We start from the raw sequence: 17872 nt of genomic DNA, 5'->3' as shown, positions 1-17872 counted from the left end.
AGAGTAGTAAATCTAAGATAAATGGTACTCTAGTAATATATCCTTGTGCATTAAAATTTAAGTGCCTATGGTTCTTTGTCATTAGAGATACTTAAGACATTTGTTATAACCTTTATAAAAAGTAAAACAGGGATTTTGAAATAATGTAAATGTAACCTTTTGACTTGGATTTATTTTGTAAGGATAAATCACACAGTGATTTTAGATGATCCGTTTGATGACCCTCCAGATTTATTAATCCCTGATCGATCACCAGAACCTACAAGGGAACAGCTCGATGTAAGTGGAGCCTTCTTGTGATTGAATGTATGTGCATACTAATGCTTTGCATAGATTTTGCTTTTTAGTCCGTTGAAACTTATTTCTTCAGAATGTCTTGCTTGATCAGTTGTACTAGGACAAGTTTAGAATTATTTTTTCCTTTCCCTAATTTCTTTTCATTTCCCTGATTTTCTTTCTTCAATTTCTGTTCCACCAGTAGAGCCTTAGCTCTAGAAGTTTATGTTAATACCTTGTGAAAATGTTTTTCTTATCTCCTAACTCTGTGTAGGAGTATAGCTTTCAGGCTAAATTAAACATCATCTTGTAAGGGAGCTTTTCAACTGGGGACACTCTGGAGCTATACTAGAACCTCGATATTTTTGTGGCATAATGCAGACTTTTTCCTCTTACATTTTAAGGTATAAGTTTCTGTTTATGAAGCTTTGTCAAAGCTGAATTGATTTTTATAGTTGGGATTTGGTGCTTAACTTTTAAGATCATTTATCTTCTGCATTCAGCACTGAGTTGGATACTAGATAGTTTCTTTAAAAATGTTTATCTTGATTTAACAATAAATTAGAAGCTTAGTCTGGCCAATATTATCAAATTAATTTAAAATAATTTTCTGAGGCTTGTAAGTTTGTTTGAGTTTCTGTTCTAACATATTTGATGGAACTAAGGATAAAGTGCCATGTCTCCCATGTTTCTCAGATTTTTCAGTTCTTTCAGTATATTTTTAAGTGGCTTCTGCCTTACAGAGTGGTCGAATAGGAGCAGATGAAGAAATTGATGATTTTAAAGGAAGATCAGCTGAAGAAGTAGAAGAAATAAAGGCAGAAAAAGAGGCCAAAACTCAAGCTATTCTGTTAGAAATGGTAAGATGATTATCTTTGGTCATATAGTTGTTCTGAAATTTATTTAATATATAACTCATTGTAAATTTATTTTTGGCTCTTTGATAATCAGAATATTAAAAACTTAGCTTTGAATTTTTTCTGGATTAAATTTTATAGGACACATGAAAGGTAAACAAATTTTGGTTCCATTATCAATATAGTGCTAAGTGCCTTTTTCAAAAATAGGCAGTGGATATACAACTTCGAATATGGGTTGAATTTCAATTATTTATATTCATCTCATTTATTTATTTTATTTTAGAGAGAGTGTGCATGTGTGTGAGCTGGGGAGACGGACAAAGGGAGAGGGAGAAAGAGGGAGAATCCCAAGCAGCTCCAAGCTCAGCACAGAGCCCAGTATGGGGCTTAATCCTATGACCTTGGGATCATGACCTGAGCCGAAACCAAGAGTTGGATGGCTTAACCAACTGAGCCACCCATGTACCCCTATTTATCTCATTTTTAAAGAGTGTTTATTGCACTGAATTTTATGTATATTAATAATTCTTTATACAACTCAAGTATTGAGGTTAAGTAGTTATAGGAGGAAGGAACCTGTGTAGAAATTGAGCACCCTAAAACATACTGCTTTGTATTATTAACAGTATGAAGTCCTTTGGGGAACAGTTCTTCAATAGTGATTAATTGACCTACCAGACATTTTTTCCATTTGTTAATTTTTTGTCGAATAGGCATACCTATCACACAGTAGATCATCAATAAATATTTGAATGAATAATTCAGTTTTTATTATTATCATTGTTTTACATACTAGAGCTTGCAGATTCTTGCCCTGTTTCAAAATTCATTGTTCTCATCTCAAGCTGAAGGAACAAATATTAAAGGTTACAATTCAAGAAAACTTTACTGAATTAAAAAAAAATTTGAAAATACACTTTTTAATGAGCACACTGTGTATCTGGAACTATTGACCCAGAACAACAAACAGAATAACAAGTTCTAAGAAAATTACTGCACTTAAAAGAAAAATCTTTTGAGCAACTGGGCAGGAAGAATATGTGATTTATAAGTGAAAGAACATTATGTTAGCATCAGAATTTCAAAAGCAAAAGTACAGGCAATTTATGCCAGGAAGATGTTGGGTTAGCATAACAAAACCTTTTATTTTTCAGATAATTTCAAATTTATGAGAAAGTTAGAAAAGTAGTACAGAGAACTTCTCTATACCTTTTACTCAGATTCACCAATTTTTAACATTTTTGCCACATCTGCTTGATTATTCATTCTCCCTTTCTCTCTCCCGTCCTCCTCTCTCCAATTATACATGTATATACACATATTATTTTTTCTGGACCATTCAAAAATGAGTCCTAAACATCATTCCTTTTTACCTCTTATATCAGTGTGCATTTCCTCAGAGCAACAATATTATTATGCATATTCACAGTACAGTTATCAAAATCCGGAAATTTAAAATTGATAAAAATTTTACCCATGTTTCAATTTTGTCAGTTATTTCAGTAATATCTTTATAACTTTCCCCATAAAGTCTACAATCCAGCTCTTAACTGATCATCTGTTGCATTTAGTTATCATGTTTCTTCTAACCTTTGAAAGAATTCCTTAACCTGTCTATTTTTCATGCTGCTACCATTTTTGAGGAATACAAGCCATCTGTTTTATAGAATGTTCAACAGTTGCCTTGTGATTAGATTCAGATTATGTGCACAGACAGAATACTTCATAAGTGACCTTCTCAGATGTTACATTTGCAGTAACAGGTCCGCAATATCCATCTGCCCTTCATTGGAAAGAGTTCATTTTGATTACTTGATCGAGGTAATCCTCTGCCTGGTGTCTCCATTGCATACTTGGTTTTTCCCTTGCAGCTAGTAAACAATCTGTAGCATTTGAGACCTTTCAAATATCTTGTCCCTTATCAAACTGTCCCTGTGGATTTCTCAGCTGTTCATGATTCTTGTCTCAACCAGCCTTTACTTTGATGAATGTAGAGTGGTGATTTTCTAATTCCCACTACTTCTACACTTGTCAGTCTGCCTTCTGCTGTAAGGAATGGCCCTTCTCTTTTATCTTTTTATTTATATGTGCATTTTTACTAAGGACTCATGGATTCTTTTTTTTGCTTTGACTTTAATAAATTTGGAGTTTATATATTTTTTTAAGATTTTGCTTTTTTAAAAATGTTTATTTATTTTTGAGACAGACAGACAGATTGCGAGCAGGGGTGGGGCAGAGAGAGAGGGAGACAGAATCCGAAGCAGGCTCCAGACTCTGAGCTGTCAGTATAGAGCCTGACGCGGGGCTTGAACCCATGAACCGTGAGATCATGACCTCAGCCGAAGTCAGATGCTCAACCGACTGAATCACCCAGGTGCCCCAAAGATTTTACTTTTTTAAGTAATATTTACACCGAGCATGGTGCTTGGTGAGATCACAACCCCAAGATCAAGAGTCGCATGCTCTACCGACTGAGCCAGCCAGGTACCCCTAAGTAGATTGTATTTTTTAGGGCTGATTTAGGTTTATAGAAAGATTGAATAGAAAGTAACAGAGAATTCTCTGTGCACACTCATCCCTCTCCCCAACAGTTTCTCTTATTATTAACATCTTGCATTAGTGTGGTAGATATGTTACACTTGGTGAGTCAATATTTGATAAATTATTATTAACTAAAGTCCATAATTTACATTAGGTTTCACTCTGTGTTGTACATCTTGTGAGTTTTGAGAAATGTGTAACAACATGTATCGGTCATTACAGTATCATACATAATAGTTGCACTGCCCTAAAAATCCTCTGTGCTCACATATTCATCTCTCCCTGCCCCCCCTCCCCTGGCAGCCACTGGTCTTTTTTTACTGTCTGCATAGTTGCGTTTTCCCAAATGTCATATAGCTGGAATCACATAGTATGTATCCTTTTAAGATTGCCTTCTTTCACTTAGCCATTTGCACTTAAGATTCCTCCGTGTATTTTTGTGGCTTGATAGCTCATTTCTTTTGATCATGAAATAACATTCCATTGTATGGAATGTACCACAGTTTGTTTAAACATTCACCTATTAAAAAATGTCTTGGGGCAGCTGGGTGGCTCAGTCGGTTAAGTGTACAACTCTTGATTTCGGCTCAGGTCATGATCAAAAGGCTGTGAGATCAAGCGCCGGGCTCTGTGCCGGGCATGGAGCCTGCTTAGGATTCTCTCTCTCCCAGCTTGTGCATGTGTGTACTCTCTCTCAAAAAAAGTGTCTTGATTGCTTCCAAGTTTTGGCAAGTATGAACAAATCTGCTGTAAACGTTTGTGTACAGATTTTTGTGTGGACAGAAATTTTTAACTCATTTGGGCAAATACCTAAAGATGCAATTACTGGAATTTATGGTAAGATTATGTTTATCTCTAAAAAACTGCCAAACGGTCCTCCCAACTAGCTGTCCATTTTGCATTCCCACCAGTAATGATGGAGAGTTCCTATTGCTCTACATCCTTGTCAGCATTTGGTATTGTCAGTGTTTTGGATTTTAGCCATTCTAATATGTGGTTGTGTGTTGTTTTGATTCTCACTATTAACAGGTTTCATCTTCTTTTTTTTTTTTTTTTTTTAAGTAAGCTCTATGCCCAGTGTGGGGCTTGAACTCACAACCCTGAGGTCAAGCATGTTCTATCAACTGAGCCAGCCAGGTGCTCCAGATTGTTGTCTTTTGTTAGGCTTCAGAAGCACTGAGCAGATCTAACTGGCTCTGTTGCTTATTACTGTTTCTGATTTAAAAAAAAAAAAAAATTTTTTTTAAAGTGTGTTTATCCAAGAGGAGATACTTCACATGATAGTGTTATCAGAAATCATTACTGAGAGTTTTCAAATTTATGTATAAAGAAGTATTGTTTGCCCATCTAAAGGCCCATGGCAAATACAGTGTTGCCACAATGAAACCATTTCCATCATGTGTTCTCCCACAGTTACCCTCACTGGTCCTCTAGTAGAACTGGGATACCGTACTCGGTGCAGTAGTTGGTTGTGAAGTCGAGTTCATTTTGGTTGAAGTAGAAGATGATAGTGAGGGTGAGAGTAAAAAACAAGAAACACTCTCCCTGAATTATTGCTGTTCACATCAAACAACGACGCAGAAAGAATGGAGCATTACTCATGCAGAAAGCTAGTGTCAGTATGATCATGTTTTTCAAAGGTTTAAAAACAAGCAAAACTAAATTATATTGCTTGGGGATGCATATTTATTTGAGAAAACTCTGAAGATACAGGAGAATGGCCAAAAAGGAAAACCAAAAAGCAGGATATTTGTTACTCTAGTGAGACAGAGTAATGGGATCAGGGGACATTTCAGTTCTTTTTTTTTTTTTTAATGTTTATTTTGAGAGAGAGAGAATACAAGCAGGGGAAGGGCAGAGTCAGGGAGAGAGAGAAGGAGAGAGAGAATCCCAGGTAGGCTCCAGGCTACCAGTTCAGAGCCCAACATAGAGCTCAATCCCATGAACTGCGAGATCATGATCTGAGCCGAAATGAAGAGTCAAACTCCCAACTGACTGAGCCACCAAAGTGCCCAAAGGGACATTTTAGTTCTTAAGCTAGTTGGCATCGTGGGTGTTTTTTATTTTCATGCTCCATTCCTTAGATATACTTTGTATAATTTTTTTTTTAATATATGAAGTACTTGAAAAAAGAAAAACAGGAGGTAAAATTGGGACTTTGAAGCCAGATAGATCTGGGCTCAAATCCCAACTCTGTTGCTTATTACTGGGTGGCCTTCAGTTAATTATTTAACATTCTTGAATTTTATTTTACTCATTTTTAAAATGGAAACCACACAGTTGTTTTAAGAATTGGCAGTAGTGTGTGTGAAGTGCGAAGCATGGTATTCACACAAAGTCAGAGTCAGACAAGTATTAGCTATTAATACAGTATGGTTTCAGATTTTACAATCTTATTTAGATTTCTTTTCCTGAGCCTGTAGTTTCTTTCTTTCTTTTTCTTTTTTTTTTTTGTTTTTTGTTTTTTAAGTTTATTTATTTTGAGAAAGAGAGCACACAAGTGGGGAAGGGGCAGAGAGAAAGGGAGAAAGAGAATTCTAAGCAGGCTCTGTGCTGTCAGAACAGAGCCCAAAGCGGGGCTCAATCTCATGAGCCACACAGGTGCCCCTGAGCCTGTAATTTCAAATGTAAATTCAGTTGTTTAGGGAAATCAGCATTTTGGGCATACGTAGGGTAGTTAGAATAGAAACAACAAAGGAATTGATTTATATTTTTGTTTACTTACAATTTAGGTGGGAGACCTACCCGATGCAGATATTAAACCTCCAGAAAATGTGCTGTTTGTGTGTAAATTGAATCCAGTGACCACAGATGAAGATCTGGAGATAATATTCTCAAGATTTGGGCCAATAAGAAGGTAATCTCCAGAATTAGTGATTTTAGAAAAACTAGGTATTGGTGGTTTTCTAATGACATTTTTGGATGAATCTGTGAACTCTAGAATTTTGTACTGGTGAATTTTACAGATGACTTTTGCATAGCAGGGGAGAAAAAGATGTATTTATATGTGTATGTGTATATATAGAAATATACACACACAAATACACACACACATATATAATTGAATGATTCTCCCACTTCCAACAGACATTTTCAGTCTAAGACAGGAAGCAGTTTAAGTAGTTCTGTAGTATTCTCAGTAATCTTTAATATTTAAAATACTTATATAAGTTCTCCCTAGAATTACCAGCAATCTATGTCAAAATTAATTTTTTTCTTTTTTGAGTGGTCTCCACACCCACCATGGGTGTTGAACTCACAACCCTGAGGGCAGGAGTCTCACGCTTTACTGACTGAGCCAGCCACGCACCCCTATGTCAAAATAAATTTGAATCTAAATTTTCCCAAATTTTTTTCTTTTGCTAATAATGCTTTCTTCCCCTGCATTGTTAATGTAAAAGTCTATGAAGCTAGTATTTCTGTGAGAAAGGGAAATATTCTTGAGGAAGGTCAATTATACAGTTGACCTGCATGGTCAACTGCAGGTTTGAACTGCATGGGGCCACTTAGACACAGATTTCTTTCGATAAACACAGTATAGTACTATAAATGTATATTCTCTTCCTTATTATTCTTAACATTTTCTTCTCTGTAGCTTACATTATTATAAGAATACAGTATATAATACATGTAACATACATAATATGTATTAATTGACTGTGTTATTAGTAGTTAAGTTCTGGGGGAGTCAAAAATTATATGCTTATTTTTTACTGCAGGGGAGGGGGCTGGGACCCCTAACCACCATGTTGTTCAAGGGTCAACTGTAATTGATTAAAAAGTATTATTTTATGTTTAGAATTTCCTTTTAGGTTATGTTTTGGGGCTTTTTATTTGTTTTTTTGTTTTTGCCTATGAAATCATTCTTTATTCTTCCTGTTGAAAGAAAAATCTTACCATAAATGGCTACTCAACTTTATTCCTCCACGTACTTATGGTATATCATATTTACAAAAAATACTCGTATATTGCTACTTTTTTTTTTTTAATTTTTTTTTTTTCAACTTTTTAAATTTATTTTTGGGACAGAGAGAGACAGAGCATGAACGGGGGAGGGGCAGAGAGAGAGGGAGACACAGAATCGGAAACAGGCTCCAGGCTCCGAGCCATCAGCCCAAAGCCCGACGCGGGGCTCGAACTCACGGACCGCGAGATCGTGACCTGGCTGAAGTCGGACGCTTAACCGACTGCGCCACCCAGGCGCCCCATTTTTATTTTTGAGTTTTAGATATTATATACTGACTTCCTGCTGAGGCGTATGAGGTTTACGTCTCTTCCTATCCTCTCCATCTTCATTCATACCACCTACTACTTTGATTGTGTCATAGTTTTGGTTAGATCATTATTCCATATTTACATTTTAATATATGTAAATGTCATAACAGTTGATCCATATGGTATAATGTGATTACTTTTCCTTTGTCTCACAATGTTTTATTTCCCTATTCATTTCATTTCCTGTTTTTAAAATGAGACTTATGGTATGTGAGTAAATGGGCAAGCCAGGTGATTTCAACTCCTCTTATTGGCCCTTTTACTTGATTGTTAAGATGGATTAGTTCTATTTAATAGCTATAGCTATGAAGTTTAATTTGAGCTTGGTTTGTATTAAAATTCAAGGGCACACCTGGGTGGCTCAGTCAGTTAAGCGTCTGAATCTTAATTTCAGCTCAGGGCATGATCTCATAGTCATGAGATCAAGCCCGTTGGGCTCCGTGCTGAGTATGGAGCCCACCTGGGATTCTCTGTCTCCCTTTGCCCTCCCTTGCACACACGTGCGCTCCCTCTCTTTCTCAAGAAAATAAAAAAATAAAACCCTACAAAGTATAAACTTATTAAACATGTACATGTGTATGAATTTACATACAGTAACATTGTATACTACAGTATACATTCTGCAGTATCATTGTATACTCTATAATTCATTTACATTTGGACTAGAAGTGAATAAAGACTTAAAGAGTTTTTTTAGCATTAGTTTGCTTTTGGCATGGTAAAGTAAATACTGTTATTCTTTCTTCAGTGCATTAGGAATTTAGGCCAAGATTGGGAATTTAGAGTAGAATTTAGATAATTTAGTTACTACACTGGTGAACTACTTTTTTTGAATTGTTATTGAAGAAACTGGGAGAAATATAGTTCCATGAATTTAACTTTGACTTTTAATAAATGGCGTATTTTGTTCTTCACTTTTGAAGAGTAAGAGTAAATGCTTTTTTTTTAAAGTCACTTTTTCCAAACTTTCTTTCAGTTGTGAAGTTATCCGGGATTGGAAGACAGGAGAATCCCTTTGTTATGCTTTTATTGAATTTGAAAAGGTAGGTCATTATATAGATATATTAAGTTTATATTTATTTTGCTCTTATATAGTGTTAAAGTATGAAAAATTATAAAATTTTTCCAGTCTCTGAGATTAGAAAATTAATTTGCCCTTTAGGCACCCGAGAAAAATAATTTTATTATATCCTCTATTTAAATAAATACAACATCTGTTGGTGTTAATATATGTACCTTTAGTTTAGATTCAGGTACAGTCTGAGTTAGTGTATCTTTAAAACTTTAAAGTTTTAGGTAATGTCTTTCATGTTGTAGAAATGATTTTTCAGCATTGTTTACATAGATCTGTAATTGAATAATAGAGAACTAGACTGAGTATAAAGTTCTAGGTGTTAATCTGAGCTCTGTCACTATTATATGATATTTGACAGTTTATCTGGAACTCTTATTTCTAGATATTACCCTCCTTGTAAATAAAACCTGAATATTGGATTAGATGGTACCTTCTAGATCTATAATAATGACGAGAGCTTATGTTATTCAAATAGCTTTCTTTAAGCCAGGTGTTACACTACCTGATATGCATTTAATCCTTACAACTCTGTGAGAATAGGTACTGTCCTCCTTTTCCAAATAAGTAAGTGGAGACACATAGTGGTCATGTGACTTGATTAAAATTATGCCCCCAGTGATTGCCTACCATGTACCAGATGATGTTCTAAATGATATAGATACAAAGATGGCTAAAGCTTTGTATTCTCATGGAGTTTATGATCCATTTAATTCTTGACATACATGGTAAATAAATATGATTGTAACTAGGTTTTATTTTTTTGTCTGCTTCTCTGAATTGCCTCTAGTAAGTTGTGAGCAGACCAAAGGATACATTTCCAGGAATATAGGAGATAATTGATCAGTGCTGGGTTGAAATGCATCATTCCTAGTGTTCAGATGTCCGAGATGGAAATACGGGGTTTCAAAGTTGCTGACGGGAAGAATCCTTATGTAACAAGGACCTTGGTATCTCAGGCCCACAGTCCATTATCCACACCATTGGGAATAGCTTTGTTTCTGATTTCAGGCTTTTTCAGAACTTAGGTAATTGTGTATGTGTGTGTGTACACACACCTGTGGACCGTGTCATACTCCTCTGGGTCAGCACTCCATAATCAATCACAATTTCTGGACAGAAATGAATGCATATTCATACCAAGTGGAATAAATTAAGTCCATAGTCTCCTGTTAGGAGACTGTTTTGGTGTCAAATGGATTTTAACACCAAATTTATAAAAACAACTTTGAACTTTCAGGATATTTTTGGGTTTTGAGTAGAAGGGGTTATGGACTTGGGGAACACAGTTTGTAAGTATATGTATGTCCACTACAGTCAGACTGCCTCAGCTCACGTCCTGGCTCTCACCTTTGCCAGCTGACCTTTGGCAACTTCTACGCCTTTCTAAACTGATGTTTTCTCTCTGAGAAAATGGAGATGATAGCAGGTAGTAGTTCCTCATACACTTGTTACCAGAGTTAACTGGGGTCACAGGCACAAAACATTTAACGGCATTTCGCGTGTAATAAGCTTGCAAATGTTAGTTTGGGTAAAAACAAACTTTTGTATTTTTAGTATTTGTTGAAGCTGCAGAAATCTTTTCCATAAAGATTTATGCTTGAGTTTTTATAATTACTCTCAGGAAGAAGATTGTGAGAAAGCATTCTTCAAAATGGACAATGTACTTATAGATGACAGAAGAATACATGTGGATTTTAGCCAGTCTGTTGCAAAGGTTAAATGGAAAGGAAAAGGTATGTTGGTTCATCTTCCTTTGTTTCTGTTCAGCGTGCCTGCTTGTGCGTGTGAGCGTGCTTGCGCGTGTATCTCCTTTGACTCAGTGCTGCTCATTAGGAGAAGTGTTCATTGATGTAACTTCTGCCATTTATGGTTTCACGTAGCTGCTATCGAGAATCTAAGATAAAGGGGAGTGTATGTATGTGTGTATGTGTATTTTAAGCTGATGATGAACATATTTACTGGCTTTGACTGTATTATAAATTACTTTTAACCCATTTAAACCATTGCAGATATTTGCAAAATGATGGTTGTGGTGGCTTGGTTCTTTTAGATGCAAAACAGGTTTTTTTTTGTTTTCATTGTCATATGGTGCAAAGTTGGAAAGGTCCATGAAAGGTGGTGTAAAAAACTCTCCCACTTCTGCACCTCATCTACCCCATTTCCCTTCCGAGAGGTAACCACTCTCACCTGTTTCTTTATTTTCCGCATACATTCTTTGAATAGACACGCATATGTGTTTATTTTATGTTGAGAATTTTCTCTCAATGTGTTTTTTCCCCGTATATATTTTATGTATATTTATGGGTTTCTCCTTTAAAAAAGGAAGTATATGTATTTTATATGTATTATTTTCAACTTTAGAAAAGGATAAGACAAATGGATGCAGGCTATACATACTGCCTTCATATCTTGCATTTTTCATTTAATAATACATCTAAGAGAGCAAGTCATGTTAGTGTATAAAAGTGACAGTCTCAGCAGCTGCAGTTTTCTACTGAATGTATATATCATAATTTATTGGACTAGTTCTATTAATGGACAGTGAAGTTTCTAATCTTTTGTTCTTCTGTTTTACTGTCCCTGTGCATATGACATTGTCCACATACGCATATATACATGTCAACTGAATTTCTGGTAGTAGCATGTCAAACTTAAGATTGAATGTCTGTATGCTAAAATAATGTAAGTTTTTGATTTTTGATGCAGTATTTTTAGAAGATTTTACTTTGACAGTTATTCACCACATCATGCTAAATTTTACTAGGAATTCCAGGATTACTTTCTTTTTCTATAAAACTTTTCTTTCTTTCCCATGATTTTTATGAATTCTTTTTTTTTTTTTTTCCCAAATAAGAAAGAACACTACTTGAGAGTGATGTGCTCGTTTGTTTGGTAGGTCATGGTACCTTGTGGGAGTTCAGAAAAAGAAATGATCAATGTCCAAAGTAGGTGAGGAAGGCCCGCTGGAAGCTGTGTTCTCCGTGGTGGGAGACGGTGACGGGTCAGGGTTCCCTGTAGTGTCGGTTTCTCCCATGAAACTGTCGTGCTGGATTGCACGACTAGATTTTCACACCGCTCTCTATTTTCAGTGACTCGCGAAAACTAAACGCACTAAGGTGGCGTGTTTTTCACAGGTAGTAATTGCAGCTTTGTAAACAAAAGAATCAAATAAGTGTATTCAAGAACTATAGAGGAGCTGTTGGCCTAATGCACTCTAGTTCTGGTGCAGAAGTAGCTCTTCTGTGGGGCTTTTTCCCCAAAGAGCTAATTTAATTTTAGCATTTGGGGCATGTGTGAAACCAGTATAATTACAGTTCCTCACCACAGAGAAAGAACTTGAAGCACAATCTTGTGAAGTGATTTATTGAGAGTCACATAAACTGATGATATAAATAGGATTTAATTTAGTTTTTGTTTTTTTTTTCCTCTCCATTCTTTTCCTAACATATCCACCCACTGAAAAAATGATACTGCCTTCCTAAGTGGTTTCAATGTAGTTTATTTACAGAGGACTTTTTTTTTAAACTTTATTTATTTATTTTGAGAGACAGAGACAGTGCAAGTGGGGGAAGGGCAGTGAGAGAGGGAGAGAGCAAGAATCTGAAGAAGGCTCTGTACTGCCAGCGCAGAGCCTGATGTGGAGCTTGAGCCCACGAAGGCGTGAGATCATGACCTGAGCTGAAACCAAAAGTCAGTTGCTTAACCAGCTGAGCCACCCAGATGCCCTTCCTATGTAACATTTTAGAAAAAAATAAGTTCACTTTAAAGTCCTCTCTAAGGGGCGCCTGGGTGGCTCAGTCAGTTAAATGTCCCACTCTTGGTTTCGGCTCGGGTCATGATCTCCCGGTTTGTGAGTTCAACCCTGGCATCAAGCTCTGTGCTGACCGTGTAGAGCCTGCTTGGGTTTTCTCTCTCTGCCCCTCCCCTGCTTGCTTATTCTATCTCTCAAAATAAATAAATAAACCTTAAAAACTTATGAAATGAAATGAAATGAAATGAAATGAAATGAAATGAAATGAAATAAAAAAATAAAATAAAATAAAATGTTATAGAGGAGGGCTCCTGGCTGGCTCATTGGTAGAACATGCAACTCTTGATTTTGGGGTCATGAGTTCAAGCCCCACATTGGGTGTACAGATTATTTAAAATAAAATCCTTTTCTTTTTTAATATTTTCTTATTTTTGAGAGAGAGAGAGAGAGAGAGAGAGAGAGAGAGAGAGAGAGAGAAAGCAGGGAGGTGCAGAGAGAGAGAGGGAGATACAGAATCTGAAGCAGGCTCCAGGCTCTGAGCTGTCGGCACAGAGCCTGATGCAGGGCTTGAACTTAAAACCCATGAGATCATGACCAGAGCTGAAGTCGGATGCTTAACTGACTGAGCCACCCAGGCACCCCTAAAATAAACTCTTTAAAAAATTGGGGCGCCTGGGTGGCGCAGTCGGTTAAGCGTCCGACTTCAGCCAGGTCACGATCTCGCGGTCCGTGAGTTCGAGCCCCGCGTCAGGCTCTGGGCTGATGGCTCGGAGCCTGGAGCCTGTTTCCGATTCTGTGTCTCCCTCTCTCTCTCTGCCCCTCCCCCGTTCATGCTCTGTCTCTCTCTGTCCCAAAAATAAATAAAAAACGTTGAAAAAAAAATTTAAAAAAAAAAAAAAAATAAAATAAAATGCCATATAGGAGACAGATGCTTTATTATTTATTTTTTATTTTTTATTTTTTTTGTGGTTTATTTTTTGTAACTGTAACTTTTTTTCCCCTTCCCTTCCCCCATGGTCTTTGTTAAATTTCTCAAGATCCACATGTGAGTGAAAAGGGAGACAGATGCTTTAGCTTCACATGCCATCATAAACATGTTTATTTGTTAACTGTAGTTAATTTTGAGATAGTTTTATGTATTACGGATTCGTATTTAATAAATTGAATATATACTCTATACCATTCACAGTGCTAAGTACTTTGTCTTATAGCTCTGTGAAATGTAGGTATTATTTTCAGCTTACAAACGAAAGGAATATAAATGAGTTTCAAAGAAGTGGCTAACCTAGGACCTTCCACTAGAGTCAGGATTTGACCACAGAACTTTTCACTTTAATCCATTGCTCTTTCCATTATACTGTAACTGCCTCATCCATAGTGAAACTCCTGACAAGCACAGAATCTTTTGTCAGTGATGAAGTGGTACCTGTTCGTTATAGTTATCAGTGTTGTAATCGTGAAATACTGTGAAATGTTGTTTACTGGCCAGTTTTGTTTCAAGAGTCTCTGGAATTACCAGGTAGATTCATTTTGTTTTTGATGCTTACCGACTTCTTTTATTCCTATTTTCCCCTTTGTTTAAAGAACCTGATGGTAGGTTGTATGTAGGATTCCCAATCAAAACACCTCTCTGTGTACCTGCAGTTTGCTTTACTTGTATGTTCAGTCTTGGCCCTTGTGTACAAAGCCCTCCCACTAGAAGCACTTCATCATGGTAGTTGAGGGGATAGGAAAGGCAGGTTGGTCAGCAGGTCTAGGACTGAATCTCCATCTGGTAGGAGAGTAGGCTTGGGAGTCAAGGGGATGCAGAGGATGGTGCTCTTTCCCTGCCCTGCCACTGAAGGCCAGTCAAGATAGAACGGTAGGTCCTATTTTTCTGAAGGGATTGTTGATTTCATTTTTGGCACTCGGGAGGAATAAAGGTGCTCTTGAGCAAGAACTTGAAAGCAGACACAGTTTGTCTTTGGTGTTCTTGCCAACCCTCCGCTCTCACACCCTTTAGTGAATTTCTGTGTGGATCCTACTGTGCCCTATCTGCTTGGTGCTCTGTTGAGATTTTAGTCTGTCTCTTTTGACAGATCAGAGATCTTTAAAGCCTTACTTCTTCCAAGATAAGTCTCTCAGATCTCAGACTCCAGTCAAGCCATCAATTTCCTTTGGACCTAATTTTCTTATGGACTCAATGGTTCTCCTTAAACACTGCATTATTTCCCAGTGAAAGTATTCATTGTGTAATTTAGGATTGAAAGTTTGATGTTGTAATACTCTCATAAATTGCTAGGTGGCAGCATAGGGCTACCTAGCAAAATAGGTATCAGATTTCATTTAAAAACAGTAATGGAGAATGAATTACTAATCTTCATTCGTTTTCTGTTCCTCAGTATATATGCTACTTGTAAAATAGCTCATGTTATACCTCTTATAAAATAATTTTTGTTCTTTGATAAATTAGGTGAGTTTTCTTACTAAATTCTTTTTTTCTTTTTTTTTTTTAATAAATAGGTGGGAAATACACCAAGAGTGATTTCAAGGAGTATGAAAAGGAACAGGATAAACCATCTAATTTAGTTTTGAAAGATAAAGTAAAGCCCAAGCAGGAGTATCCTTCACAAGAACCAATCGGTGGATATAGACCATCCACTCTGTGTAGAGTACTATGTGATATGTTATAAGTCATAAAGTCTGTAGAAGACAAGGCTCCTGAATCCAGATGGTTTGTGAAGACATCATTTAGTTTATTGTTAATATTTTTTCACCATCTTACATATACTTTTCCCTTTTTGGTATTTTCTCTATTTTGTGGAGTTTACAGTTCAAAGAGATCTTTAGCCTAATTCTTTTCCCTCCTTACTCTTAGGTTAAGGTTAACACTTATTCTGAAATCTTCAGGTAAGATTTGTATTTTCTGTATATAATTGTAATGTTTTCAGTTCCCCATAGTCAGAAATTTTCTTCATATAGTTCAGCTAAATTCTTGGTGTTAACCTTCCTTGTAATGTTTAACTTCTTTGGAGATGGTAAATGTGTAGATTAACAAAATCCTTTTGTTATTTTATATGATTAGGTTGCTTCTTTCTGCTTAGTACATTGTCAGTCTAGCAACAAATATTTATTTGGCTCATACTGTAAGCAAGAGTTGATTTTTATAGGATTAAAAAGAAATTCATTGACTTGACCATTTAATTTAAGTTTTTTGAGGTTTTAGGTTGAGAAAAAAATCAGAGCCATACTGCTTACATTATGTCATTTCAATTTTTTCATTGATATTCTCATTATAAATCTATCACTCTACACATTGCAAAAGTTATTTCTTTTGTGATTCTTTCTGGTAAATGGTTTCTTTGTTTCCTAATTTCTGTTAGTAGTTTAGGGATTCTCTTTTCCCACACTGCCTTAGACATTTCCTTTCCAAGTATTCATCAAAGAAAGATGAATATCAGGTTGACTTGTTATATACTCATTTAAAAAAATGTGTTGACTGTCTACAATACATGAAACATTGTAAGGTGTAACAGCTGGATAAAGCTGAAATACACTGACATAATCAACATGAGGAGAGGCTTTCACATGCATACACAGCAAACAGTAAGCTAAGTTCCAGTCTAAAAAGGTGAACATTTAGAGGAGGTATGATTGAAATATTAAAATCGTAAAAGGTGTGGATGGAATACACTTGAGATTTATTTAACAAATCTTTGAAATTAAATTTAGACTTACCAGTAACTGCAGCTGGAAGAAGGGAAGTGGGTGGGACAAATAAAAGGAAGTATAGGCATAGAGTATAAAGTACAGGGAGGTGTCTTTCCCTCACAGAGGTAAGTAGGTCAGGCTGCAAAGAAAGAATATGTAGTATTAAAATGTTTTAAATTTAAGATGATAGATTACTGAAAGTTAAGAAAGGAAACCAGGTATGTTTGAGAATAAATCTGTAGCCCAGTGCTCTCCAGTAGAATTTTCTACAGTGCTGGAAAATATCTCCACCATCCAGTATGGCTAGTAACCACATGTGGTTTTTTGAGCATGTGAAATGGACTGAGGAACTGTAAAGTTTGTTGAATTTTAATTAATTTAAACAACCACATTTGACTAGTATTGAAAAATGCTTGCCTTCAGTCTTTTGAAATTGATGGAGAAGACAGACGTGTCCTGATGTAAACCATTGTTAATCATTCTCAAACAGGATATTGAACAAGAAAAAGGAAATTCTTGAGTCTGACCAAATACGGTGGTCTTTATGTTGTTGGTAGTTGATAGATTTCATTTCAGCAAGGCATTTATAATCTCAGGTAAAATATTAGATTGGTAGAACATGTGTTTATAATATGTAAGAGATAAAAAACAAAAAGTATAACTAAGAGATATATTGTCCTCATTCTATATTATATGTTACTTTGTTACTATGGCAAGGAAAGGAGATTTAGAGGACAATGTAATAGTCTGGTAAGTTTTTTTTTATAGTAAGTTTTAAGTTACAAAGTCATGGTGGAGATACACTTTAATGGATCTTGAAAAAAAAGAAATTGCTGTAAATTACACTACTACTAAGAAGATTAAAAAATAGAACAAAAGGAAAGGCAAGTTTAACTTAGGGTAGATCTCGGGAAGTAACTGTGGAAAAGAAGACGGGAGATCTCAAATTTGTGTTTAACTGGAAAGATTTGGCATCTACAAGTGTTGACTATAGTAGTGAGCAGAAGATAGTAGCTAAGCAAGGGAAAAGAGATGTGACAAATGTCACGTCTGGGGGTATAATAAAAAATCTACAGATACTTATTTGGCATCTGATGTATACTAAGCAATAAAACATAGCCCCTGCCCTTATAGAACCTTATGTTTTATTGTTGGAGAGGGGGGATGAACAGACCTTAAATAATTACCGTGGATCAAATATAAATATGTCTGTAGTGTTGTTAAGAAGTGCATTTGTGGGATATGGGGCTTGTAGAGGCAAGGAGTCAGGAAACACCCTCGGGTAACACTAAGAGAAATGACAAAAGCTGCAACTTGAATATGAGGAGAGGAGGGCTGAGGTGGGATGCTGTTTTCTCTAACTTGATCCATCGTTTCAGAAATACAGTTTATATCTGGACCCAC

At 36.0% G+C, this 17872-nt stretch overlaps 1 protein-coding gene across 1 annotated transcript in view; it reads left to right on the top strand.

The window, feature by feature from the left end:
- The window catches only part of PPIL4 (peptidylprolyl isomerase like 4), a 36815-nt gene that overhangs the window by 7294 nt on the left and 11649 nt on the right, over positions 1-17872 (top strand). Inside the window, exons 6-11 of the mRNA XM_058735605.1 lie at positions 183-279; positions 1020-1136; positions 6410-6534; positions 8929-8995; positions 10649-10760; positions 15281-15377. Coding sequence (XP_058591588.1) covers positions 183-279; positions 1020-1136; positions 6410-6534; positions 8929-8995; positions 10649-10760; positions 15281-15377 — 615 coding nt within the window. The remainder of the gene's footprint in view (positions 1-182; positions 280-1019; positions 1137-6409; positions 6535-8928; positions 8996-10648; positions 10761-15280; positions 15378-17872) is intronic.

Source organism: Neofelis nebulosa, chromosome 6 (assembly GCF_028018385.1).
Source record: "Neofelis nebulosa isolate mNeoNeb1 chromosome 6, mNeoNeb1.pri, whole genome shotgun sequence".
NCBI lineage: Eukaryota > Metazoa > Chordata > Mammalia > Carnivora > Felidae > Neofelis > Neofelis nebulosa.
This window is presented reverse-complemented; position numbering and strand designations above follow the sequence as displayed.